This window comes from Loxodonta africana, chromosome 12, assembly GCF_030014295.1.
Source record: "Loxodonta africana isolate mLoxAfr1 chromosome 12, mLoxAfr1.hap2, whole genome shotgun sequence".
In the NCBI taxonomy this organism is placed as follows: Eukaryota; Metazoa; Chordata; class Mammalia; order Proboscidea; family Elephantidae; genus Loxodonta; species Loxodonta africana.
Window position 1 is genome coordinate 65,228,749 of NC_087353.1, and position 27,816 is coordinate 65,256,564.

General features: G+C 47.0%; 1 protein-coding gene across 7 annotated transcripts in view; it reads left to right on the plus strand.

The window, feature by feature from the left end:
* The window catches only part of CLEC16A (C-type lectin domain containing 16A), a 250,398-nt gene that overhangs the window by 103,572 nt on the left and 119,010 nt on the right, over positions 1 to 27,816 (plus strand). For all 7 annotated transcript variants that reach the window (XM_064295577.1, XM_064295579.1, XM_064295578.1 and 4 more), the window contains exons 13-17: positions 11,854 to 11,976; positions 14,793 to 14,902; positions 15,912 to 15,956; positions 18,632 to 18,682; positions 21,557 to 21,685. In XM_064295577.1, the coding sequence (XP_064151647.1) occupies positions 11,854 to 11,976; positions 14,793 to 14,902; positions 15,912 to 15,956; positions 18,632 to 18,682; positions 21,557 to 21,685 (458 nt within the window). The remainder of the gene's footprint in view (positions 1 to 11,853; positions 11,977 to 14,792; positions 14,903 to 15,911; positions 15,957 to 18,631; positions 18,683 to 21,556; positions 21,686 to 27,816) is intronic.

Sequence of the window (27,816 nt, forward strand, 5' to 3'; positions counted from 1 at the left end):
TTGTGATTGACTCATTTCACTCAGCACAATACTCTCCAGATTCATCCATGTCGTGAGGTGTTTTGTGGATTCATCATTGTTCTTTTTCTTTACCTAATAGTCTGAGGTTTTTAAAAGAAGCACAGCAGACTCCAAATCCTGCAGACATTCCTCTCTACAGTCTCGTTCACTCCTGTGACTTCTGAAATCCCCTCGAGCTCAAGGCTCTCTGCCAGGCACACGGGTCCTCAGCTACTGTGGAGTGAACAGAACTCCATGAAGCAGACACACAGGGGTCCTCAGCTACTATAGAGTGAACAGAACTCCACGAGACTGACCAGCTCCCACCCATGGATTGACCACCACACCCCCGGCCCCCGCCCCCTATGCCCCCTATCTAGTCCTGCAGTCTTAACTCCTGCTTGTTGCATGCTGGAAACTCCTACCAAGATATTTCAGCAACACTACAAAAACGCCTGTCTAACATTATACTCATCTGCTCTATAAGTATCCCCCAGCCCTGTCACACTTCCTGGCATTCTGGTTTAGTTGAAATTGTCACCCAAGGCTGAAAGTGCCATGACGTTTACCTCTTTCCCTCCTTTATTCCCAGGATTTAGTCATCAAGCCTTGTCAGTTCTTCCTCTTCAGTCTCTCTGATGAGCAGACTTTAACTGAGTGCCTGCTTTGGTGCCTGGCCCTAAGTTAGGGGCTAGAGGAGGGCACCAAAGGCATGGGAGCAAGAGGGATCTGGGCGTGCCATCCCAATGGCCTTTATCTCAGCCTCCCTGAAGGGTCAAATGTATTGCCATTTTATCATCCACTCTTCATAGCACTGCCAGGTATCTTCTTAATAAGGTCATTTTGATCATGTCCCTCCCCTGTTCAGAAACTTCAGTGTCTTCCCCTGTCCCTTAAACTCCATCCTACTAAGCCTGTCATCTGGGGTAACCAGATGCCACCCATTTTTCCAACTTGATCTGATGCCCACGACTTCCTTCATAGACCCTTGGCTGTGTCCCAGGGGTTTTCAAATTTTTATTTAGTGACAGAACTCTTTCATGGAGATTAATTTATGACTGCTGTCATAGTATTCCCTGAACTATTAGTATTCACTTGGTTGCAGGCAACAAAAACCCTTCTCATTAGCTGAGGCTAAAATGGAAAGTCTATAGAAAGGCCACTGGGGAAGCTCACAGGATCCAAGAAGTTGCTGAAAGGCCTAGGGAAGGACAGAAGCACACCCAGTTTTAGGAGCTTTGGCAACAAGAGATCATAGACCTTTCCTCAAGGGTTCTGATTTGGCCCCAGCAAATCCCAGGCTGGGAGTGTGTCTCAGCCAAGTTTCAAATTCTTGGGCAAGTGATCTGATTGTTCCAGCTTGTTGGTGTCTAACTCTGGAACCATCAGTCATGGCTGGGGGCAGGGTCCTGTAGCGCAGACTTGGCCCCAAGGGGATCAGCCTGTGTCTGGGACTGTTCCTATAGGAAGAAGCTTCTTTGGAAGCTTGGCGGCAGTGCCTAACACACTTACCTGTCACCAAATAGTTCTGCCATCTTCTTGTATTCATTTGAGGTTTTTTTTTTTTTTTTTTTCCTGCCATTTCCTCTTCCCCTTTGACCCTATTGAAATTCTTCTTGTCTGTCAGGGTTCCACTCAGAAGTCACCTTCTCTAGGAAGAGCTCTCTGATCCCTTCAAGTGGTGTTCATACTGTGTTAGCACCATCTAATGCCACCACTCATCTGTCAGTTTGTCGTACTGTGGTGGCTTGTGTGTGGCTGTGATGCTGAAAGTTATGCCATAGGTATTTCAAATACCAACAAGGTCACTCATAGTAGATAGGTTTCAGCAGAGCTTCCAGACTAAGACAGACTAGGTAGAAGGACCTGGTGATCTACTTATGAAAAAATTGGCCAGCGAAAACCATATGAATAGCAGTGAAACATTGTCTGATACACTGCTGCAAGATGATCCCCTCAGGTTGGAAGCACTCAAAATACAACTGGGGAAGAACTGCTTCCTCAAAGTAGAGGCAACCTTAATGACGTGAATAGAGTCAAGCTTTTGGGACCTTCATTTGCTGATGTGGCACAACTCAAAATGAGAAGAAACAGCTGCAAACATCTGTGAATAATTGGAATGTGGAATGTATGAATCAAGGAAAATTGGAAGTTGTCAAAAATGAAATAGAATGCTTGAAGATCAATATCGTAGAGATTAGTGAGCCAGAATTAACTGGTTTTGGCCATTTTGAATCGAGCAATCATATGGTCTCCTATGCTGGGAATGACAATTTGAAGAAGAATGGAGTTGCATTCGTTGTCAAAAAGAACTTTTCGAGATCTATCCTGAAGTACAGCACTGTCAGTGATAGGATAATATCCATGCATCTACAAGGAAATCCAGTTAATATGAATATTATTCAAATTCGTGCATCAACCACTAAGGCCAAAGATGAAAAAATTGAAGATATTTACCAACTTTTGGAATCTGAAATTGATCGAATATGCATTCAGGATGTACTGATAATTACTGGTGATTGGAATGCGAAAGTTAGAAACAAAGAAGTAGGATCAGTAGTTGGAAAATATGGCCTTGGTGATAGAAACAATGCCGGAGACGGCATGATTGAATTTTGCAAGACCAACGACTTCTTCGTTGCAGATACCTTTTTTCACCAACATAAACGGCGACTATACACATGGGCCTTGCCAGGTGGAATACACAGGGATCAAATCAACTACATCTGTGGAAAGAGATGATGGAAAAGCTCAAATATCATCAGTCAGAACAAGGCCAGGGGCAGACAGCAGATCAGGCTATCAGTTACGCATATGCAAGTTCAAGTTGAAACTGAAGAAAATTAGAACAAGTCCACGAGAGCCATAGTACAACCTTGAGTGTATCCCACCTGAATTTAGAGACCATCTCAAGAATAGATTTGATGCCTTGAACACTAATGACCGAAGACCAGGCAAGTTGTGCAAGGACATCATACATGAAGAATGTAAGAGGTCATTAAAAAGACAGGAGAAAAAGAGAAGACCTAAATGGATGTGAGAAGAAACTCTGAAACTTGCTCTTGAATGTCAAGTAGCTAAAGCAAAAGGAAAAAATGATGAAGTAAAAGAGCTAAACAGAAGATTTCAAAGGCGGATCGAGAAGACAAAGTAAAGAATTATGATGACGTGCAGAGACCTAGAGATAGAAAAGGAAGAACATGCTCAGCATTTCTCAAGCTGAAAGAACTGAAGAAAAAATTCAAGCCTCAAGTTGCAATACTGACGGATTCTACGGGGAAAATATTAAACAATGCAGGAATCATCAAAAGAAGATGGAAGGAATACACAGAGTCACTATACCAAAAAGAATTGGTTGACTTTCAACCGTTTCAGGAGGTAGCATATGTTCATTTACTCATTTGATTGATTCTTTCACCCTTCCAACAAATATTTTGAAGCCCCTCCAAGATGCCAGGCATGTGGTTAGTATTGGGAATACAGTGGTAAACCAAACAAATAGGGCCCCTGTTTTCATGGAGTCTGCATCCTGTTAGAGGAAGCAATGAACCAGTAAACAGATGAGAACAATAATTCCATGTAGTGAAAAGTGCAGTGGTGAAAATAAAACTGGGAGGGCTGAGGACAGAGGGCACCATGTTAGCTTGGGCTGTCAGGCAGGCAGGCAATGTGCCCATAGTGGGCAGGTGCTCTGAGAGTGGTGGGCTGGAGCCAGGCTGCAGGGGGTGGGTGGGCCACGACTATGAACAATCTGCATCCTGAGCGCCGCGTGGGGCTGCTGAGGAACGTTAGCCAGGAAATGATCTGACCCCCATAGAGCCCCCAGAATGAGTTTGTAGTCATTCAACCAGAAGACAGGAGGGATAGAGGGATGTGTGGGCAGTGTTTAGGGGGTGAAACTAGAAAAGTCTCTCAGCATTCAGTAGATATTTACTGATATGTGAAGCACTGTTCTGAGCACTGGAACAAATCTGATGAGCCTCATTCAAGTGATAACATGTGATTGTGAGAAATGACAGAAGGTGATAAGCAGGGTGAGGTTTGGTAAGGAGTAGCCGGTGGTGGTGGTGTGGTGGCAACCAACAGGGTGGTTAAGGCTTCTCCAAGGAAGGTGCGTGAGAGCCAAGGCTCACAGAGTAAGAAGGAGCCTGCTCTGTAAAGAGCTGGAGCCACAGTACTCCAGGCAAAGGGAACGGCATGTGCAAAGGCCCTGAGTTGGTAAAGAGCTTACAGGTCAAGGAGCAGAAAGCAGTCCAAGGTTAGCCTGGCCAGGCGAGCAGGGACTAGATGGTGAAAGGCTTTGAAGGCCATGAAAAGGAATTTAGATTTTACTCCAAACGCAGTGGGGAACCACTGATGGCTTTTTAAGTAGGAGAGTGACATGATCAGATGGAAGTTTTTAAAGAATACTCTGGCTGCTGGGTACAGAGTGGATTACTGGGGGCTGGGGGTGAGCTACAAGAAGGGAAGCTGGAAGACTTGTTAGGAAGCTGTTGCAGTAGTCCAGTCAAGAGATGATGTGGATTGGATTGGGCTGTTGGCTCTAGTGATGGGGAAAGCTGGAAGGATTTAACGTACATTGTGGAGCTAGAGCCAGGATGTGCTGATGGATTGGATGGGGGAGTTGAGTGAAAGGGAAGAGTCAAGGGAGACTCCTGCATTTTGGCTTGAGTGGCTGTGGTACCATCTGCTGGGATGGGGAGTCTAGGAGAGGAGCAGGGCTGGGGGGTTCTGCTTGATTTGGATGGGAAGGAGCACTGAGGGAAGATGGGGTGAAGCCCAGGTTCCTGGCTCCTGCCAGTGTGTGAGTAGTCGTGCTGTCTCCAGAACCAACAAGCATGGGTGTGGAGAGGAAGCAGGAGAGTTCAGGTTTGGAACCCTCATTCCAGGTGCCAGAGGACCCCAGGGGAAGCCGCCTAGTGGGGGAGCTGTCACCTGGTTTATGTTCCAGTCCTGGCCTGTGGGCACAAGGTCTGCATTTGGTAGTTTTTTGGTTTGTGTGTTTTTTTTGCTAGGTAGCAGGTGGTTTGCTGTACTTAACACTCAGCCTCTCTTTTCCAGACCCTTACCCCCAAGTAGGCCCCCTAACGTGATGGTATCTTTCTGATAGGTTTTTCATCATAAGACAGTTTTAACATAAAAGCAATGTTAATAAAAACCAAATGTTAGCTCAGGCCTTCCAGTAAATCATAATAGATTAGATGCTGCACATAAATGAATATCCCACAATGGAGAGGGTTGGATGGTTGGAGAGAACGTGCTTGCTGTGATTCAGTTGGGCCACGTAATGAATTCGAGTTCATATCTGTAATAGAAAATGCAGCCTCTCTCCTTTGTCAAGTCTGCCTAGCCCTGGTCCAGCGTGTGTGTAGGGGGTGGGGGTTTATAGCTTTTGTGTTTTTAAAGGCCTCCACTCCACCCCCGGCACTCCTACTCCTGTCCCTCCACTTCTCATTGTTTCCCCAAGAGGAATCTTGGCCTTTTCTGTTTTGCTGAGAAGTTACTGGAACATGGATGACAGGTATGGGAAAGGTCGAAAGGTAATGGGATAAAGAGAAGCTTTAGCCATGCCAGGAGCTGGCAAAACATCTTGGATCTTGGCTGACACATGATCAGAACTGGAAGTACGTTGGAAATCAGCCCAACATCTGGTTAGCTTTTGAAATTGTTGGTCTATAGTTTTCCATACCTGGCAAGGCTTGCGTGACTGCAGCCAACGAGACCTTGTGTGGTCAAAAGAAAATACAATTGAATATTATTTACCTGGTGCTATCATAGTCTCTCTATTTAGGTTTGTCTCTCTAATTCTTTTTATGTAGCTTTGGTCTGAATCTTTTTCATCCCTACCCTGAATGGGTGCTGCTGCTATGGGGGAAGAATCTAGAACTTAGAAAAGAAGCTTAGTAACTAGTTACTGACATCGTGGAGCCACACTCTTCCCTCCTGCTTTTGGATTCTTTGAATTAGTTGGTTGGGAGTTTGGTCCCCACCCCCACCCCTGTGGCTGTTGGGTGAAGCGGTGGAGTGGGGAGACCCGTTCTGACTCACTTGGGCAGAGCAGGACCTGACCCCAGTGGGAAGGGAGCAAGGAAGCATGTGGTCTGCCAGAAGTCTAAGAGTGCTGGTGTGTCTTCACAGGCCATGTGAAGTGCATCAGGGTTTCTGTGGAATTTGTCCATTGCCAGGCACTTAAGGGTGGAAGCAAACAGGACAATGTATTATCCACAGTGTTTATTTCAGCCAGAAGGAAAATGTCTAGCAAAGAAACTTTTGGGTTTGCAACTATAGCTGCCTTTCTTGACTAAGGACCTCAGTGTGTGTGTGTGCCGATTTTCTTTCCTGTGCATAATCCTGTCATACTGTGACAGGTCTGTCAGCCATCATTTTGTTTCAATAGGTGGTTTAAACCCAAATCAAATGCTTCTCCACAAAGTCAGGGCCTTCCTGATAATCGTGGTGATGATGATATAATGCTTGTTGTAGAAAATAGAGTAAATTTTTTTTTTCACTTGCCTATGATTATACCACCTTAAGACAATCAGCTGCTAACAATTTTGTGATATTTCTTCCCAGCCTTGTTTGGGTGGGGTGATAGTTGGGTTGTTCTGCATAGCCGTCATATTGGAGCTTCTGTTCTGTGTGTGTGTGTGTGTCCCCACTTATGAGATATGTGCCCCCAATTTTGAGATATGCCTGATTCTTCTCCCCCTCTTTCTTTTGTAGTGGGCTTAATTTGATCAAAACTAGTTAACTCCTTTACAAATTATTTAGTTAATTAAACAGACATTTATAGAGCTCCGTCTTTGTGCCAGAGAACTGCTAGATCATGTGGTTCACAGAGTTTGCGCAGGTGGAAGAGAAGAACTAGCAAGCAAGAAGAAAGTGATGCGGCCTAGAGAGCTCCAGACTCTGATGGGCTCGGGAGTCTGGGTCTGCATTCCGCTCTGGGCTTCTCCACTCTCTGCGTTACCTCAGGCGGGCTTCATAACTTATTTACACCTCAGTTTCTTCATCTATGAAATGGAAATAATAATACCTACTTCACTGAGTGTAAGAGTTAAATGTAACCTGCCTGCCTAATGGTTACCATTTATTCTGTGCTTACTATGTGAAGGAAAAGGAGCCCTGATGGTACAATGATTAAGCACTCAGCTACTAAGCTACCAGTGGCTCTGTGAGAGAAAAGACCTGGCAGTCTGTTCCTGTAAAAATTATAGCCTTGGAAACCCTATGAGGCAGTTTACCTTGTCCTATAGGGGCACTCTGTCCAGAGAGGCTTGATTTGTTGTGTTGTTTGTTTTTGAGTGAGTACTATGCTAAATGATGAGGTCTGCTTGAGAATTACTTGATAGTCACGCAACTGTTTTTTAAGGCTGTGGGACTCGGGGTTGTCTGGAGCTTTTAAATTGCTGTCCAGGCCTTGTAAGCCAAGGGCTGGGGCAATTCAGAATAGCAGAGGGGATTTTAGAGGCTGTGGTGGGAGAGAGAGAGACAGGGGAGAGGAGTTGAGGCACCTGGCCCAGGAGGAACTTTGGGGAAAGAACGGAGGGGTTTTTTCCATGGTTTGCCATGTGTTGTGTGGAATCTAGTGTGTTCTCTGTCTTCCCATGGCCCGTGGTAGAGTCCGCCTTGCATGAATGCGTTGCAGCATCAGGTCTGTTTTGGGGGAAATGCTGGAAGAGTGGGATCACCTTGAGTGGGCATGAGGGGATGGAGGCCACCCAAGTCAGGCCAGAGTACAGCCAGAGCACATCAACTCTGCAGCTGCCTTGGAGTGGGTTCCTGCCACCTGCCACAGGTCCTGGCATCCAAGCCTTGCCTGCTCCCTCCCCTGACCTTTTTGCCTCCTCGTATCTTCCTCAGTCCCTTTCCCAGCCGTCTCCAAGCTTTGCCAGATGCCCTACAATCTGCCTCTAGCCCTTCCTGTCCAGCTCAAGAGAGATCCTGCCTGTCCTTCAGAATCCATCCTGAGTTGCTCGTCCCTGAGAAGGGGCCCAAGCATCAGCTCTACCAGCCCTGTTGTCATTCTTGTTGGGTGTTGTCCAGTCGATTCCGACTCATAGCGATCCCATGCAACAGAGTAGAGCTGCCCCGCAGGGTTTCCTAGGCTGAGATCTTTACAGAAGCAGAACTCCATGTTTTCTCCTGTGAAGCCACTGGTGGGTTCAAACCACTAACCTTTCAATTAGCAGCCAAGAGCTTAACCATTGTGCCAACAGGGCTTCTTGCCGGCCCCCTTAGGCCCTCTTGTAGCTTGATTTTGGCTTTTATTAGGTGATTTTTTTCTTTTTCTAACACACATGATTCAGAAATACATAAACCATGCTCAGATTAAAAACTGCCATCAAAACCTGTTGCTGCCAAGTCAATTCCTACTCATAGCGACCCTATAGGGCAGAGTAGAACTGCCCCATAGGGTTTCCAAGGAGTAGCTGGTGGATTCAAACTGCCGACCTTTTGGTTAGCCTAACTCTTAACCACTGCGCCACCAGGGCTCCAAAATTGCCGTCAGGGCACAATAAAGGCACCTAACAGTATTTGAACCATGACTACATGCTTCTTCTCACTCGATTCTGACCACCCTAATCCGTAATCCTTCCCACTTTACAGGTAAAGATTCTTAGGTTCAAAATAAAATTCTCCCCTGTCCCACCCCTGAGCCTCTCAATACTCCTGCACCCTGCACCCTGGCACTCTGCCCCTTCGTCCCAGCCGCAGACTAGAAGGTATATGGAAGGGAACAAGCCTGTTGGAGGGCACAGAGGAGGCCTTGGAGGCAATGGCTGTGGTCAGCGTGAGAGGTCAGGCACTTGGCACACTGCTCGACTTTGTTGGCTTCCTCGCTGTGTGCTCGCTATGTGAATGGTGCTCCCCTCTCCTCCTGCCACCCTCCCCACTTGCATTCCACCCACCTTTGGAATCATCCTGGCCCTAGCTGTGCCTCTCACTGCTCTGTGCTCTTGGGGAAAGGACTTACCATTTCTGGGCCTCCATTTCCTCCCTTCAGGAGGGAGTTGGACTTGGGAATATGGTTCTGCCAAGCTCTTGAAGTGTCTCAGCCTTGTGGGCCCCTCCCTTCACAGGAAGCAGAGCCTCAGTCGAGGAAGATCAAGATCACCTTGCAGTGTTTTCTCTTCCCATCCCGAGAAGACTTTGCTACAGATTCCTCATTTTTGTCAGGTGCTAAGGAGAAAACCAAAAACTCGTTGCCATCATGTTGATTCTGACTCATAGACCCTATAGGACAGAGTAGAACACCCCACAGAGTTTCCAAGGAGCACCTAGTGAATTCGAACTGCCGACCTTTTGGTTAACAGCCATAGCTCTTAACCACTATGCCACCAGGGTTTCAAAATTAGGGAAGCTGGCAGTTATCAACCAAGTCCTGGCCATTTGAGGGCTGATTTCTGCAGAGATTGTGATTTGTAGAACTGCCCTACAGGGTTTGCAAGGAGCGGCTGGCAGATTCAAACCGCTCACCTTTTGGTTAGCAGCCAAACTCTTGAATACTTTGCCACCAGGCCTATCCTAAGGAGGGAGGGCAATAATATGAAAGAGACAAAATGGACCTTCCCATGAAAATTAAAGAACTGGTCGAGTTTGCTCCTGTCCCTGGGTTTTGTGGGCCACCCCACATTCTGGAGGAAGCAACATTGAACTCTCTCTGCCATCTTTTTGGAAGGAGAGTGATTGGTGGTCAGATCATGGAGTTGGGTGATGCCTCAGGGAAGCAGAGGAGCCTTTCCTTCCCTAGAACCACTGACTGAGAGTTCACAAAGGGCCAGGAAGAAGAAGACAGATAGATGTTAGGAGGACATTGCCATCTCTGGAAAAGCAAATGCCAAAAAAACCTAGTTGAGGTTCTAAAAAAAAAAAAAAATTTTTTTTTTCTACTTACCATTTAATAAACCATAACACTTCAGAGTTAGACATTTAGCATCAAAATGGAATAGCAAATCCACAAAATAAATTTTCACTGCAATCAGATTTTTTGAGGAAGCTGCGTTTGTGGTTTGTGAGAGAGAAAGCACTGCCCAGTGCGGCCCTCAGGCCGTCCCTCACCGGTGTCATCTCTTTGGCATGGCTTCGCCTCTCAGTCGAAGCTGGAAGGAATTCAGTAAAGCAAGATATATTGTTATGGTTTATTACGTCAACGTGTATGTGGGAGTTACTGAGAATCCAGACAATCAGCTCTTCAATGCTATCCTCCGCTATTTTGTCAAGGTTCTAAATGAAGCGTCATCTGGTACTCAAAGGGCCGTATTTCAGGAGTTCCCAGAAGTGCCACCTTCCCCCTCTTTTGGAGAATAACAGGAAGAGACGTGCTTCAAGCACAAACAATCCCTTCGGTTCTCAAAGCTTGAATCAAGCAGAATGTTTGTTTCTACAAGTGTATTTTTCAAGAGCCATGTTAGAAGCATTTGGAACTCATCGTTCGTGAGGTATCTTAGGTATCTAGTGCTGCTATAACAGAAATACCACAAGTGGATTGGCTTTAACAGCACAGCTTAAAAAAAAAAAAAAAAAAAATTTTTTTTTTTTTTTCCAGCTTAGGAGGTTAGAATTTAGAGTGCCGGCTCTAGGGGAAGGCTTTCTCTGTCTGTCAGCCCTGGGGGAAGGTCCTTGCCTCTTCAGCTTCTGTTTCCTGGTTTCTTGGAGATCTCCATGTGTTTTGGCATCTATCTCAGCCCATCTCTTCTTTGCTTGCTTTTTTAAATCTCTTTTGTATCTCGAAAGAGATTGAAGATAAAATAAAATATTATATATAGTAACCCTACTCTAATCCTTTCTCATTAATATTACAAAGACAACCCATTCCCAAAAGGAATTATAACCACAGGCATAAAACCAAAAACCCGTTGCCAATTCCATCTCATAGGTTAGGATTTACAACACATATTTTTTGGGGGACACAATTCAATCCAAATCATGAGGCCTGGGCCACTTTAGTAGCCCTACCAGGTCTCTGGTCTCCCCAGCTCCCAGCAGTGTTTACAGTGCCCATTCCCTCTTTTTTCTCCCACCCACCTGTCCCCCATCTTGTCTTTTGTCTTTAAAATGTTGTTAGTTGAGCTTTCATTGGAGAAAAACATGATTTTTTTTTTGCCACCTAGTGATGATCTGCTTTCTTGGTTTCACTGTGTTCCCATCTTTCCCCCACTCTCCCGTAATGAAGGTTGGGCTTTGTCTAGTTCTGCTAAGGCCACACTCTCAGAGGCAGGACGGAGTCTGTCTCCCTGCGTGTTTGTTGGATGGCCAGCCTGCCATTGTTCGAGGATGTGATTGTTGAGTCTGGCTGTACTTTTCTTTATATCTGGTTTCTCTTTCTTTGGTCTCTGTTTCTCTAAGTGTGGCATGCGTCTGTTACAGGGGTGGCCTCAGGTGGCACACAGACCTGGCACAAAATGGCAGGGAAATAACCACCTCATGCACTTTACTTCCTCCTCCGTTCTCTTTCCATCCCTTCTGGTTGCGTCCAGGAGAATGTCAGTTTGGGGTCAGCCTGTCCTCAATGCCTTGTATCTGGCAGTGTCCCCCTTTACCCAAGACAGACCAGGCCTCAGGCCATAGTGAGTACACAGGCACTCAGCAATTTTTGGCTGGAATGTAAAAACACTGTTTGATTTTCATTTTCTTTATATAATGACTGTCAATTATTGCAGCAATGCTGATTTCCTGTTTACAAGTAATGATAGAAAATGTACTTAAATTTGCTTTACAGAAAAGTGAGGTAAGTTATAGTACAGGCAGCACCCAGTTATGGCAGGAATCATGATAACAACTCGGGGCGAAAGGTGAGGAAGCTCTCAATGAGGCAGCTCTGCTGACATCTTGACCCTTTCTTTGTTTCAGGCATGGATCCGGAAAAATTAGAACGAATCCAGCTCCCGGTGCCAAATGCAGCTGAGAAGACCACTTATAACCATCTCCTGGCCGAAAGACTCATTAGGATAATGAATAACGCTGCCCAGCCAGGTGCCTGGGGGTGTGAAAGCCATTGGCTGGGGTGATGGGGTCAGAGGGACCAGGCCCACAGACTGGCCACCAGGACACTGGGCTCTGGACCTGGGCCCCCTGGGAATCCAGGCCGATTTCACTCACTTCTCTCCATCTCAGCCACTGCCACGAGACACCATGCCGTTTGTTACCAATACCTTCCTGCTTGCTGCAGCCTGTGTCTCCCCTTCTCTTCTTGGTTCTTTTCTCCCTCCATACCAACCCTTCTTTTGCCATTTTTGCTGACATCTACCACCCTCTTCTCTAGGTGGCCCAAGGCCATATGAGGATGAACCAGGCTGAGAATTGGAGGGAAGGCAGGGGTTTGGATTGGGTGCTCCTGATAATACAAGCCAGCCCCCAGTGTTACTGCTCTGTGCCCTTCGGGAGGAAGTTCTGAGGCTTTGGCCAACACCTCTCTGCAGCCAGGGGGAAGGGCTAGAAAGAGCAGGCAGAATGATCTAGCACGTGTTTCTCAACAAGGGGTGATCTTGCAATGTCAGAGGACATTTTTGGCCATCGCTAGGAGAGGGGTGCTCCTGGCATGTAGTGGGCAGAGGCCAGGGATGCTGCTAAACATCCTGCAGTACACACGACAGGTGCCCCCAACAGAGAATGTTCTGGCCCTAAACGTCAACGGTGCTGAGGTTGAGAAATCCTGATCTCAAGGTGAATTCTTTGCAGTGAGGGCACAATCAGTCCCAACCACGGCACTGGCCTGGCAGAGAGAAGGACTACCAAGCTGTGCCATCAGGAGCATCCAGGATGTGGGCCCAGGTTGGGCTCAGGATGAGTGCAGGGGTGGGTTTTACAAGGCCATGGCTAGAGAAAATGTCAGAAGGCTAGGGTGTGGGTTCCAAGTGGTGGCCAGAGCGGAGGATGACTGTGCTGGGGCCCGAGTGGAAGGGCCTGGAGATGACGACAGTGCATTGGGTCAGTGGTCTTAAGGGCATCAACAGACATTTGAGTATTTACTCATTTGTCACACATTTATTGAGTGCCTCCTGCATGCCAGGCACTGCGTGTGAGTGATGAAGGGACAGGGAAATGTGGGACAGGTGTGGTTCCTGCCCTCAAGGAGCCTTAGCCGATAGTCTGTGAAGTCCCAGAGTCGTCAACTTCCATGCAGAAATCGAGGTCGAGAGCTCAGAGGAGGTCAGGGCTGGAGCTGACAGTGGGTGGCATGAGCATGGAAGAAGAGAGAGGGGAGTCCAGGACTGAGCCCAGGCACTGTATATCTCAAGGTGGCCTTGAGGAGCTCCCAGAAAAGGAGTCAGAGGCAAGACCCACTAGGAATAGTAGTGGCGGGAGAGTGGGGCACAGGACAAATGGGGACTCAGTGAGTCCCATTTCTGCTGAGAGGTGCAGGAGGGTGTGGGGAGTGTATCCCTGCCCTCATTTGGCATCAGGACATGCCCCAGAAGTAAACGGTAGAGACCCATGGAGGGGCTTGCATGGGAAGTGATTGCACTTCCATCAGGCAGTCACAGATGCTTTTGTGAGAGGTACCAGATATGGGGGGTCTTGGTGTTCAGAACCCCTGCAGTCCACCCAGCCCATGTGAAAGACCTTGGGCAAGTCATTTCACTTGTCTAAATCGCAGTCCTTGAGGGAACATAGAGATAAAGCACCTGACTCATAGTAGGATAGCAGGCTGTGTTGGTCAAAACTTGGTTGCAGTTGACAGCAACCCAACTCTGACTGGCTTAAACAGTACAACAGAAATACACAGACATACTTGTTGACTTGGGCAACTGAAAAGTCTGTTGTTTCTGGCTTCAGGCACAGCTGTATCCAGGGCCTCTTTGGTCTCTGCAGCCTTCCAGATGAGCAGGATAACTGCCAGCAGCTCCAGCCATCCGTCTTCTCTGTCCAGCTTCTAAACTCACTATACAGGAGCCACTTAGGCTTGGGCAGTCTGGCTGGAAGGCAGGACTTGCAGCTCTAGCTGCAGAGCACTTTAGGAAAGATTAAAGCCACTGGCAAGGGAGGGGAGGTAGCTGGTGTGGATGCTTGTGCTCCTCGGGGTTCACCTCTAGACATGTCCTCGCCAGCCCAGCACAAGGATAGATTCTTTTGCCCAGTGATTCCAGCAAATTGTGGAACAAGCCTGACTGGCCCTGCCTCGCTCCCTTGCCCGTCCCCTACACAGTTAGTGCAACCAGGGGATTGGGACACCCTGACTGGCCTGGATGGGTGGAAGGGTTCAGCTCCAACCAGATCACATGACCAAATGGGGCCAGTGGTTCTCCGAAGGAAAGTGGGGGTACTTTCCCTGAAAAGAGGAAAGAATGCTAGACAAGTGATAAAACCACAGATAGCGACTTTCTAGGCCTTCAGTTCTAATTATCAGTTGCCGTCGAGTCAGTCCTGACTCATGGTGACTCCGTGTGTGTCAGAGTAGATCTCAGCTCCACAGGGCTTGCAATGGCTGATTTTCAGAAATTGGTCGCTAGGCCTTTCTTCTGAGGCACCTCTGGGTGGACTCAAACTCCCAGTCTTTTGGTTAGCAGCTGAGCTCGTTAACTGTTTGCACCACCCAGGGTCTCAATTATAATCAGTTATTGTCTTTTTCTTGTCTCCTCTCCCCGTGATAGGAGGACTTCAGGGAACTATTTGGTATAGGCAGTTTTGTTGGGGGCTATGAATTGTAATTGATTGGGGAGGAGGGGCATGTGGGGGCTCCTTCTGTGTCTCCCCTGGATGTTGGGGGCGTGAGCAGTGGTAAGCCAGGAGACTGTTGAAGGGTGCACAGCAGGGGGCAGGCCTGAGGCTGACCACAGTGTGCTCTGCAGATGGGAAGATCCGGTTGGCGACACTGGAGCTGAGTTGCCTGCTCCTAAAGCAGCAAGTTCTGACCAGCAGCGGCTGCATCATCAAGGATGTGCATCTGGCCTGCCTGGAGGTGAGGCCTCTCCTTCCCGCTTCCGTGTGCACTGGCCCGGAGAGGTGCAGTAGGCCAGAAGGGCTACTGCTGGTGTCCAGATCATAGGCCCCTGTCTGTGGCATCCACAGCAGCAGCCAGCAGCAGCTGGGCCTGATGTCCACTCCAACCCCCTTGTTCAACTGGGAACTTCCTGCAGCTGAGATTTGCTTGACCCAAAACCAAACCTGTTGCCATCGAGTTGATTCTGACTCATAGCAACCCTATAAACCAAAAAAAACCATTGCTGTCGAGTTGATTCTGACCCATAGTGACCCTGTAGGACAAAGTCGAACTGCCCCATAGGGTTTCCAAGTAGCTGCTGGTAGATTCAAACTGCTGACCTTTTGGTTAGCAGCCATATCACTTAACCACTGCGCCACCAGGGCTCCAAGATGTACTTGAAGAGGCCGCTTAACTATTGAATTTTAGTGATTTTTCTATTACAGTTATTTGGCTTCTGCGTTTGACTCCAGGATTTTTCTTTTTGTATTACAAAAGTAATATAAGTATACACACACAGTTTGTGAAGTTTTCAGTAGCTTTTCTTGTTTTCCCTTTTATTTTCCATATTTATTTTAGAAAATTTAGAAAATACAGAGGCAAAAAGTGTTGACTGTAGTTACCACTTTTGTGTGAGTCTTTATACTGTGTGTGTATATGTGTGCATGCATGTATATGTACATATGTATATCCATGTACACATATATACATGTATACATACAAATGAACTTTTTATAAAAATGGAGTGATAATGATTATATTTTGTAACCTATTTTTTCCGCATTTAACTGTATATTAACAACTCTCCATGCCATTAAATTGAATAGCTTGTTATTTCCCCACTTTTTCTCTCTGCTAAGAACCATTTTACATATTAAGGATACTAGCCCAGCGTCTATTTTATATCCACTCAGACTTTAGACTTAGCAATTTACCCCACTCATTGGCTTTCACAACCTCCTTCACGCCTTTGTCCTCTTTTTAACAGGGCGCAAGAGAAGAAAGCGTTCACCTGGTGCGCCATTTTTATAAGGTAAATGGCAGAGCATCATTGTGTGTCTTACGTAAACAGGGTAGTGGTGTCTAGGCTTGTATACGTCAAGGTCATGGGTCTTGGGTTATTTTTTTAATTGAATAAAAATGCTCAGTTTCATAATCTCCAGAGCAGTGGTCTCTGAACTTTGCTGCCCATCTGTAAAATATTTTGAGTACACATCTCTTGTATATGATGGTTTGTTTATGAATTATATATGCACTTGTTTATGAATTTGTATATAAGTTATGAATTGTAGACATATATACATGTGTGGATAAATTGTGGATGATGAACTTATATGTGAATATATGAAGTCTGTATGTTCTATACATGTGACTTATTTGTGAATTATATATGTATATGTATAAATTATGAGTTATATCATGTATATTATATGCATAAGAAATATAGGCTTCTAAAGTATTTGTCATTAAGCTTACTGAGATTTTATAAAGCACCAGCATGATATTCAATATCTGCAAAATTCATAGACATTTGTCTTCAGGTTCCAGATGATAAGTTTTGAAATATCTAATCATGGTGGTTTTCTTTGGCTCATATCTTAAGGCATAATATATTCTTAAGCAAGGCTCGTCATTTTTTAGCAATAGTGGATTAATCCATATTCTAAGTAGATGTATTAATTTTTACATCTCTTGGCCTATGTATCAGATACCATTGGTGGTGGTTTCCCCTCCAAATGTGGCTGGCAAAGGGGCCCTGAGAGGAGGAGGAAGCATGTCAGCTCTGCCCTTTTGTTGTTTGCCTGTGCTTTCGTTATCTGTACTCTGTTCAAATTGCCGTTTCTTTGTTGGAGTCTTTTTAAGCCACTTGTCCATTTTTGTCAGGGTTCCTTGAGATAAAACCAGGTCATATAATCTGGAAATCCACCTGCCAGGCTCCGATGGCCCCATCCAGCTGCAGCACAATGGACGTGCCCAGACAAGGGTGGCACCACTGCTGGCCCCATGCACTGGGAGGAAAGCCCAGTCTCCCCTTAGACTGGAAATCCCAGCTTCCCACCGCCCCCCCCGACCCCCCTCCGTGGCCTCTAGTGAGGACAGACCTCCTTCAGCAAAGCTGAGAAGGAAGCAAAACCCTCATGGTTGCCTTTGCCATCTTTGGGCCTCTTTCTAGTATAGCTTTAAGTTTATTTCCCCACTAGAAAGCTCACAGTGGCTGCAACAATGAACTCAAACATAGCAATGATTGTGAGGTTGGCACAGGACCGGGCAGTGTTTCATTCTGTTGTACACGGCGTCACTATGAGTCAAAACTGACTTGGCAGCACCTAACAAGAACAACAGAAAGCTCTTGGATTGCAAAAAAATATAAAGATGTATAGACAAGCATTCTCCCAGAAGGTTTTTCTTTTTTATTAACAAATGGAGTGTTACATTTGAGTTTGGGCTTTCACCTAACTCGGATTTTTTTTTTCTATAAGGTTTATACTCCAAGTGGAATGTCTCAAAAACTGTTGGATGCTTTCAGGGGTTGTCATTGCCGTTGATGGTACCCATACCATGCAAGAATATTCAAGTTTACCCATAGTTCTGACAACTGGAAAAGTATAAAAAGAACCTCTTCCCTTCTTTTTTGGCTCATTCAGAACTTACGGAGAGACAAGGACAGTTCTAACAGAGCATCACCATTCAGCTGAATCTCCCCTCCTGTTCATAGCTCTGTTCCCGTGCGGTAGTGATCATAAAGGCAGTGAGTGTTAATGTTCATCCAACCCCGACTGAGTGGCGGGCTCCATGCTCCATACTTCAGGCATGTTAACATTTCTCGTCTTCTTCACAATGACCCAGACAGACATGGGCCCATCTTGCAGTGGAACAAAGAGAGGCTCCAAGAGGTAGAGCTTGGCTTTGGACCCTGGTGTACATGTCCAAGGAGTCCCCAGGTGGCACAAATGATAAAGCACTCAGCTACTAACCATAAAGGTTGGTGGTTCAAATCCACCAGAGGCACCTCAGCGAAAGGCCTGGCAATCTACTTCTGAAAAATCACTGCCATTGAAAACTCTATGGAGCACAGTTCTGCTCTGACACATCTGGAGTTGCCATGAGTTAGAATCTACTTGATGGCAACTTTTCTTGGTTTTTGGTTTTACATGTCTCGGAGCCAAGTTCTTATCCCCGACCCTGTTCTGAGGGGACCTCCTGGACAGAGTCATGGCCCTGAGGAACTACACAATCCTGAAGGGAGCACCTGTTAGGTGCTGTCAAGTTGCTTCTGACTCATAGTGACCCTGTGTACAACAGAAGGAAACCTTGCAGAGGTGTGGAGCCTTCTATTTTATTATGGCAACTTAACTGGGTTTCCCCATTTCTCCAACCATTCTGGACAAATTGATGTTGTTAACGCTTGAAATATTAACTTGGTCTATGTTTTAATTATATATGGTGTTATTTTTAATTAATTTCTTTGACCAAAGAAATTACATGTTTAAAGAAAAAATGGAGAAAAACATCCAGTGGTGCAATTTGATATTTCGTCTTTCATTTGAGCGTGTGTGTTTGTGTTCACGTGTGTGTCTTACTTCCTGGTGATTTACGAGAACTCGCTAATGAGAAACAGATGGCCCCAAAAGCCTCAAACTGGAGCTTATAATACTTTGTTGTTTGTCGGAGGGGAAAGGAATAATCTTTTTCCTCCTTTCTTTTTAGGGAGAAGAAATTTTTCTGGACATGTTTGAAGATGAGTACAGGAGCATGACGGTAAGAGACTGGCCAGAATGTCCATGGGTTGGGGTGTGTCTCTGGCCTGTGGCCTGCTGAGTCCACTCCGCCTAGATTTAGAGACTCTGTCTGACTTTGGGCTTTCTGACTGAGTGGCAAAGACTGATCGGCAAGTGCACGTGATGTGATGCCTTTCCATCTCCACCACTGTGGAGACTGCAGGTTAAACCACCCCACCCAGGCTGGCCTGTGACATAAGATGGGTCAGAAAGATTCACTTTGATATGAATCATGTTTTTACAGGATTTTTTTTTTTTTTTTTTGTAATTAGGGTTTTTTTTTTTTTTTTTCTTTTTCCTGAAGCAGTTGATGATAAGCTCATGACTCTTCATTCCTAAATATGTCAGCATGTTTCTCTTAAGACCAAGGACATTCTCTTACATATCCTTAGGACAATTATCAAATCCAGGAAACGTCATTGGTACAATGCTCTTCTCTAATACACAGTGCATATTTAATTTTGCTCTTTGTCCCAGTACTGTCTTTTTTTAAAAAATTGTGGTAAGTACACATGTCACAAAATATTTGCCATTTCAGCGTTTTTGACATGTACCATTTTAGTGACATTATCCATGTTCCTCATGTTGTCCAGCTATCAACACTGCCTGTTTCTGCTTTTTTCCATCACTTTTTTTTTATTGGGCTTTAAGTGAAAGGTTACAAACCGAGTCAGTCTCTCATACGAAAACTTATATACACTTTGCTATATACTCTAGTTGCTCTCCCTCTAATGAGGCAGTGCACTCTTTCCCTCCACTCTCTATTTTCCTATCCATTCAGCCAGCTTCTGGCCCCCTCTGCCCTCTCATCTCCTCTCCATACAGGAGCTGCCCACATAGTCTGATGTGTCTGTTTGATCCAAGAAGCTCACTCCTCACCAGTATCATTTTCTGTCCCATAGTCCAGTCCAGTCCCTGTCTGAAGAGTTGGTTTTTTTTCCATCACTCTTAGCAGACATTCAGGGAGGTTCTTTTTACTGAGGACTTATTCTGTGCCAACTGTGTGAAGTACATTGTATGTATTAAATCTCTTAATCCTCACGTCAACCCAAAGGGTATAGCTGCTGTTGTTTTACCTCTTTTGCCCATCAGAAAACTGAGTCAGAGAGTGCCCAGATCTGTCTGGTGAGTGGCAGAGCCGGGATTCCAAAGCCAAGCTGTTCTCTTCCCAATCCCTTGCCCCTCTCTATATGTCGTGCTGCCCCCTCTCTTTTCCGCTTCACTGGAATGTTCCAGTGTGTGGCTTTTCCATGAATCTGCAGCACCAACAGAGGGTCTTCCTTCCACCGTCCAGCAGGCCAAGTCATGGGAAACAATAGGTTTAGAAGTCGGCAGCTTTCTCTGTTTTGTTCATCTCTGCATCCCCAACACCTGCCGCTAAGGAGGCACTCAATCAGTAGATGATGAATGGTCCTTCTCGTGGATATTACTCACCCAAGAGTGAAGTGACAAGGGAAGTTTATAATAAACCTAAGTGTGTAAAGTGTCAGAAAGAAAAAGGCAGGCAGGGAGTGCTAAGCGGCTCCTTGGCTTCCCAGACTCTTCACTGGGGGTCTGTGGACACCTGGGCCTCACGGCATCCTTGCTCACAGCATGTGTGAGGCCTCTGTGGAGCCTTTGCAGGGGGCAAACATAAATTGGCATAATTCATCTCCAGGAATGCCCAAGGAGCCCCCAGCAGCCCGTGCCCAGGCCTCCTCATGGTGACGTGGGGCTGCATGAGTCCACCACTTGCCTCTCGTACGGCATCATCCTTTTGTATCCTCTGGCCCCTGACAATAGCGTCTCTTTCTTGAGACCATTGGTCAGAGTGAAGTGGACTGGGTGCTTAGTCACCGTTTTATCTCCCTTGGTAGCATCCCCTCCACAGTTTGGTTTCCTGTTGGGAATCGTAGAGCTTATCTGTTGCTTGACAGTGCAGAAAAGCTTGAGCTCTTAAACCCCTGCTCAGTCTCTGCTTTTGCTGCTTATTAACTGTGCGATCTTGGGTAGGCTGCTTCAATTCTGAGCCTTGTTTTTTTCATCTGTGAAATGCAGACCATTACATGTGGCTGCCCAGGCAGGGTATCACATACCCAGGGAGGAGCCTGCTGTAGAGCTTGTGCCCCACAAATGATCCTCTTCTCTCCCCTCTCCTGCCTAGGGAGCATCCAGGTTCTATTTGTTTGTCTGTTTGAGTCAAATGCTTATTGTGTGTCCTGTACAATGCTCTGCACTCTAGAGAAATGCAAAGGCAATACCTACAGGTCTGTATCTGAAAGTCAGTCCTCAGCACAGTCTTGAGGAAACGCACTGCTGAGTGAAATGAAGTAGGTACAGGCCCTTGGGTAGCTGCACTAAACCCAGGCCTTGACTTTTGCACTGATGGTCTCCCGTTTAATGCACAAAGTATGATGAGCCCGACAGCAGCAGGCCAGAAGGGGCTGCTCATTAAACAGGAGGCGCCGTTACTACACCTGTTACCATCGAGGCAGGCACAAGGCAGGCTCACCCTCCTAGGGGTAAGCCATCCTGGAGGGACCGGCCTCCTTAGTGACTCCCCCCCATCCCTGCTGGGGTGCAGGGGGGATGAGAGGGTGAGAAGGTAAAGCTGTTCACTGCAAGGAAGATAATTCTCCAGAGTGTCTAAGCTGTTGCTTCAGTTAAAGGAAAAATCCGCAACTTAGAAAAACAAACAGGGCACGTGGCTCACAGACCTGGCTGCCTCAAGGCGTCCCTTCAGTGTAAATCCAGGACTCACACAGCTAGGTTTACTGTGTGCTGGGGAAGGTGAGAGGCCTGTGTGCCCTTCCCCACCCCATCCTCCTCAGGTGAGTGCCCTTCTTTAAAGTTTTTCTTGCTGTCTTGTTCCTAGATGAAGCCCATGAATGTGGAGTACCTCATGATGGACGCCTCTATCCTGCTACCCCCAACAGGCACGCCGCTGACAGGCATTGACTTTGTAAAGCGCCTGCCCTGCGGCGATGTGGAGAAGACCCGGCGGGTGAGTGAGCTCTGCCTGTCCTTTCCCAGGAAGCTGTCCCCACAGTCATTCCCAGGGCAGGAGGAAAGGGTCCCTGACCAAGTCAGGAGCCACCTTCCAGCACAAGTTTAGATAACTTCCCGAAGAATGTTGCCTTTGCAACATGGGGCTTGGAATTCTATTTTCTTTGGCACTGGACATCAGCTGCAGGCAGGCTGCCTCTGGGTACAGAGCACAGCAGCACCCACCCCTGAGCCCTGAGAGGAAACCAGGAGGCTGGGTTTCTGTAACATGTATGTGTGGAGGGGGCCGGGGGGCGGGAGCCCACTGAATACACCACAGGTGAGCTCAGTTCAATGTGCCGGGACCCCGGGAGATGCAATGTTAAGGTATCTGGCTGATCTCGGGTGAGGCCCACGCAGATGCGCCGGTGGTTCTGGCGCCTGCTAACGGACGTGTATGAGGAGCATAGTGTGGTTCTCAGAACTCTGCTGGAGCGTTGGCTACTGTTACCAGCACACTTTTTTTCTGAAGCAGGCGCTCTAGGAGGCAGCTCAGTAAGGCTGTTCATGGTATTTTATCACCCTTGTGAGATCACAGTTTCTTTGTTAGAAAGCACCAGAACCTTTTCCTAGAAAATCCTTCCCTGGAGACTGAATATTAATGGATAATTTAAAGGAGTTCATTGCACTCAGCTCCCGTCATCAGCTTGTGTGTTCCTCCGAGTTAAGCCAACTGTGATCAGAGCAGGAGAGGTGTTATACTTTTGGTTTTTGAAAAGCAGGACTGGCATGCTGTGCCGGCCTCAGACAAAAGGATTCTGTGGCCTTCCTCCACCCTACCTGGCCGGTGACTCTGCCTCGGGGGCCTGGCGGGTGCCGAGGAAGTCAGACCCATGCATCTTATGTCAGTCCACATTCCCTGCTGTCTGAGCAAAACCACAAACCTCACCACAGGACGCACCCTGTCTAAGCCACTGACGCCTTCCTTCCATGTGCCCAGCCAGCTCTGCAGCCCCCGCTAGCTGGACGCACGGTGTCGTTTGTGGGTGGCAATGTTTGCCCTGGTTGTCCCTGGCATCGGTGCCCACGGAGGACTGGTTCTGACAACTGTGTATCATGTCAGCAACTCTGTCTTGATGTTGCATGCTCACCCTGCACCTTGGCTGGCTCAAGAGATGCTGCTGCGTAAGGGTTCTCCTCAGTTATGGAGAGGTCACATGCCTGCCAGGCGGTAGCATCCCCACACCGGAGAGGCCCAGCCTTGGAGGCCCGCCTCGGCCCCTGAGCCAAAAGGTCCAGAGGCTGTGAGCATCAAGAGCTGCTGCTCTGGGCTACATTCTGCCTTCTTTTTGGTTCGTGGCTCCTTGGGTTTTCCTAACATTTACATATGCTTATGTCTTTTGTGACAGAGTGTTTCATTCATTATCAGTTTTTTACCTGGATTTCTTCATTTAATCCTTACAACCACCATAGAAGATTGGCACAGTTATCCCCATTTTACAGAGGAAGAAACTGAGGCACAGAGAGGTCAAGTGATTTGCTTAAGGTCACCCAGCTAGTAAGGAGCAAAGCCAGGATTCAATCCAGACTGTATGCCTCCAGAGACTAAACTTTAAACCCCTCTGGCTGGACAGCAGGGATTCAGAAAGCACAGCCCAGTCCTCAAGGAACCACCGTGTGGAGGGCGAGGTCTGTGTGGTCGGGACATTACAAATCCTGCCTGGGGAGGCGTCAGAAGGGATGATTCTTAAGGCGGAAGATGGGGGTGGGCTGGACAGCTGTGGGAGGCAAAGGCCCAGAGAGACGCAGCGTATTTTGCCACCTTCCAGGATTGATGGCCACTGGAGCCGAGTGAGGGAGGCTGAGTAGGAAGTGATAAGGCCAGAGAGCTGGCAGTGCAGGGTCCTGGGGGTCTTGGAGCCCAGGGAGGACCTTGGCTGTTGCCTGTGAGCTCACCTAATGACATCATGCCCTGCTTGGGGCTGTGGGGGGAAGGTAGTCCTGACCCACAGGAGAGAAATGGAGAAATCCAGGGCAGAGGCTGTCAGGTTCATGGCAGAGGAAGCTGGCCTGGGCTTTGGGATTCTGACTCCCCTCTGAGCCGCTATCTCTTCATCATAAAGCAGCATGTGACGCTTTTCCAGAGTTGACTGTGGGGACTCAATGGAAAGCTTAACTGCAAAAGGCCACTGGCAGGTCCCTAATGACAGGTGTGCTCGTCTTCCTTCTGCCCCTTGCGCATTGTGAGCCCCCTGGATGCCAGTTTCCTGGGGTAGCAGCCCACCCTACCCCTTGTCCCATGTGGGATGCTTGGCCCATGTTGCTGACCGAAGCACCGACACAGCCCCTGAGAACACCAGGACTCCCCTGGGGTCTCTTGTTAGGCTTTTGTCTGCCTTACAAGTTCACGAAAGCAACTCTCAAATCACAGGACCCGTGGGTTTTGGAGCAAGGGAGAAGACAATCAAATGGTGTCAAATAGCAAAGGCACCCTCAAAGCAGAGTCATCCACCTTAGAAATGCTTGCTTTTGTGACTTTAAGAATCAATTTCTGAATGGGAATTTTGGCCGTTCACCTCAGTCTAGTTCTTGTGGCAAGGCAGGAATCATCCAGGAGCTTAGCTCCTCAAGCCCATTCCAGAAATCAGAACATAGCAGTGTGCTTTGAATTTGAGCTAAAGGAAGTATATGGTTTAGCAAGCAATTGAGGGCTTGTGTGGTTTGTTTCAAGAGTTTTGCTTGTATCCAAAGAACATTCCACTTCATCCTTTTGGATTCGGAGGTCATTGCTTTTTTCTTTGGGGTTGTTTTTTTCCACCCCTGCCAAGTAGATATAACTTTTAGGAGGCTGACTCTTTTCAAAAACCCCATGCTTTATATTCCTTAAGGACTTGTCAAAGGAGTTCAAACAACCCTTACTAGTAAATCACTCCTAACTTGGATATTCATTCATATATTCATCAAAGAGCTGCCCGATTCCTGTAATCTGCCAGGCACTGTGCTATGCCCAGGAGCGTAGAATAGAAGCAGGCAGAAAGTTCCTGCCTTCTGCACACCTAAGATGACATTGGGGGAGACAAAAAATAAGTGAACATACAGCAGGTTTGATACCAGACTGTAGTAGAAGCTACAAAGGAAAGAAAGGGCAGGGGGACAAGGAGGTGGCAGTGCTTTAGACAGCCATACCAAACACATTGCCATCGAGTTGATCCTGACTCATGGCAACCCCCGAGTTACAGAGTAGAACTGCCCCATAGGGTTTTCTTGGCTGTAATCTTTATGGAATCAGATTGCCAGGCCTTTCTTCCATGGCACCATTGGTTGTGTTTGAACCACCAATTTTTAGGTTAGTAATCAAGAGCAAACTCTTTGCACTACCCAGGGACCTGTGCTTTAGATGGAGTGGTCAGGAAAAGCTAGTGTGTGAAGGTGACATTCATGCTGACGCCTGAAGAATGAGGAGTTGAAGGAGGAGCTTTCTAGACAGAGAGAACAGATGCTTTCCAGACAGACAGAAGTGCAAAGACCGAGGTGAGAAAGAGTCTGGCTATTCAAGGAGCAGGGCGCCTGGAGTGGAGCGAGGGAGCGGGGAGGAAAGCTGGCGGGGAAGAAGCCAGAGAGGCGGGTGGCTGGGCATTGCAGCCAGAGGGAGGCTGGGACAGTGAAGTAGTGAGTGCTTTTGGCCTTGCGTTTTGTGAGTTACACTGTTTATTCTTTCAATGGACATACTTGTCAAGCAGTTTCTAGGGGCACAGTGCAAGGATAGAGGAGTGAGTAAGACCAAAATAGCAAGACTGGCTCCCAGCTATACCAGCTGAGAAGGGAAACTCACATTGAAATGAAGGGCCCTGGAGCTGTGGGAAGAAGGCCTGGTGGTGCAGTGGTTAACTGCTCAGCTACTAACCAAAAGGTTGACGGTGCAAACCCACAAGCCACTTCGAGGGAGAAAGATGTGACAGTCTGCTTTGGTGAAGATTTACAGCCTTGGAAACCCTGTGGGACAGTTCTGCTCTGTCCTACAGGGTCTCTATGAGTTGAAATCGACTTGACGGCAGCGGGTTAACAGGGAGCTGTTGGGGTCCGATAATATTCCAGCAGAACTGCAGACTTCGGCTGGACCCATCCATATGTCAGGGCAGTTGAGAAAATCGGTTACAAAAGAACGCTGGCTCATGAGTCAGACCAACCTCAGGTCAAGTCCCAGCTAGCTGTACAAGCAAGGTGCCCGCCTCCTGAGCCTCTGGTTCCCCGTGTGCCACCTCACAGCTGTTACCCCGAGCAGATGAGGAGGGTGGCTGCAAAGTGACGAGCCCACCGCCTGGCAGCGAGCGAGCACTCAGGAAACGCTGGCAGCGCAGTGGTGGAACATTCTAGCATCTTAGGTGGGAAATAAGTGGGATCGTAAGTGAGCTAAATCCACCCACGTTTAATGCTGTAGAGATTTAGGGACAGGGGTTTTTTGGTGAATGTCAAATCTCAAACCAGCCACCTTTATCTAGTGACCTTGGAAGCCATTATGAAATCGCTGTATTTGCATTTGGTTTTATTTGTCCCTGCATTCTGTTGCCTGGTTCCCTTGTAAAACCGTAATTAGCTTTTGTGTTTATCTCTATTGACCTGGAGGAAATAGGATATTTTGCTTTACTCTTTGGATGTGTATTATGCATAAGAGAAAATAAAATTGTACCTCATAAAGTTTTGAAAGTAAAGGAAGACTTATTCCCTGTGATTTCATCACCTTATACAAACACCTAGGCATTTTTGGTGTCTCTCTCAATCTTTGTAAACACACCTCCTGGTTTCAGAGTGTCCCGTGGTCCTGTCCTCCTCCAGCGCCACCCCCACTTTTCTCTCTTTTCATTGTAGAGTAAGAATTTTCCCATGTTGTGGTAGTTTTAATAACTGATTTTTTTTTTTCTGAGTAAAAGTTTATTTGTGACTTTTGCCATAATTTATGTAACCATTTTCCTGCTTGTAGACATTTCAGTTACTTCCAATATTACATGATTTTCAACTAAACTATAATGAAGAGCTTTGTGAATTCAGCGTTTTCTTTCTTTTGGATTATTTCTTTAGAATAAGTTCCCAGAAGCGGAATTTCTTGTTCAAAGGGTACGAATGTTTTCTTGTGACTCTCTGCATATCGCCACATTGCTTTCCCAATGGGTTGTGCTCATTTTAAACTGCTTCAGCACCCTTTTAAGAATGACTGACTTTCACAGCCATTTCCATGGGCTTGGTGGGCTTCTAACCTACGTGGCTGTCACCCAAACTAAGCAGCTTGCAAAATAAATGCAGCAAGGGAAGTGGGAACAAGGGCGAGAATGGAGCATTTGTCCCAGGCGAGCCCCAGGGCTTTGTACATTATCTGTGTCATCTTGGTGCACCTTCATGGTGCCTCCGTGAGCAGGGGTGGTGGGTACCCCACATCCAGTCCGTAGGGCCTGGACTTGGGGAATTTGACTGAGCTAAGGTCTGTCTGATGCTGAAGCTCTTCTCCTGCCCAACTCACTGGGCTGTTTCCCTGGGGACTGTCCTTGCCAGTGTTTGCTCTCAGACACCTGGACACAAAGAAACTGCGGGAGTCTCTTCTTCATGTTTGAGATTGGCACCATCACCTCTTTCACAATCTAATCTGTTAATTCTTCCAGGTCAGTCTCCTTGGTATTCTATGGAAGAATAATCATCTGTTTTTTTTTTTTTTTTTAGTAATACTTTTAAATTTGCATCTTCTTTTAGCAAAGAAAGGTCCCTGGGTGGCACAAATGGTTTGCACTTGACTGCTAACCTAAAAGAGGAGCCCTGGTGACACGGTGGTTAAAACAACCTTTTGGTTAATAGTTGAGCACTTAACCACCACACCATCAGGGCTCCTAAAATAGAATATAAAATCCGTCAAATCCAATCCTCAATATTGTTCCTGGTTCCTGCCTCCACCCCTCAGAGAAGGCTGGGGCACAGAACCCCATGCCTGGGACTGTGAGGTGGGCAGACCCCACTGGGAAAAGGCTGGGCTTCCACGGGGATCTCTCATGCCCTGGAAGGCACATTGACTAGCCATGCAACTCTGCAAATCCCTTCTCTCAGGACTCACAAGAGAAAGCCAAAAAACAAGCGTGAGGGTTATAAAAGTCATCCAGCACCCTCTAA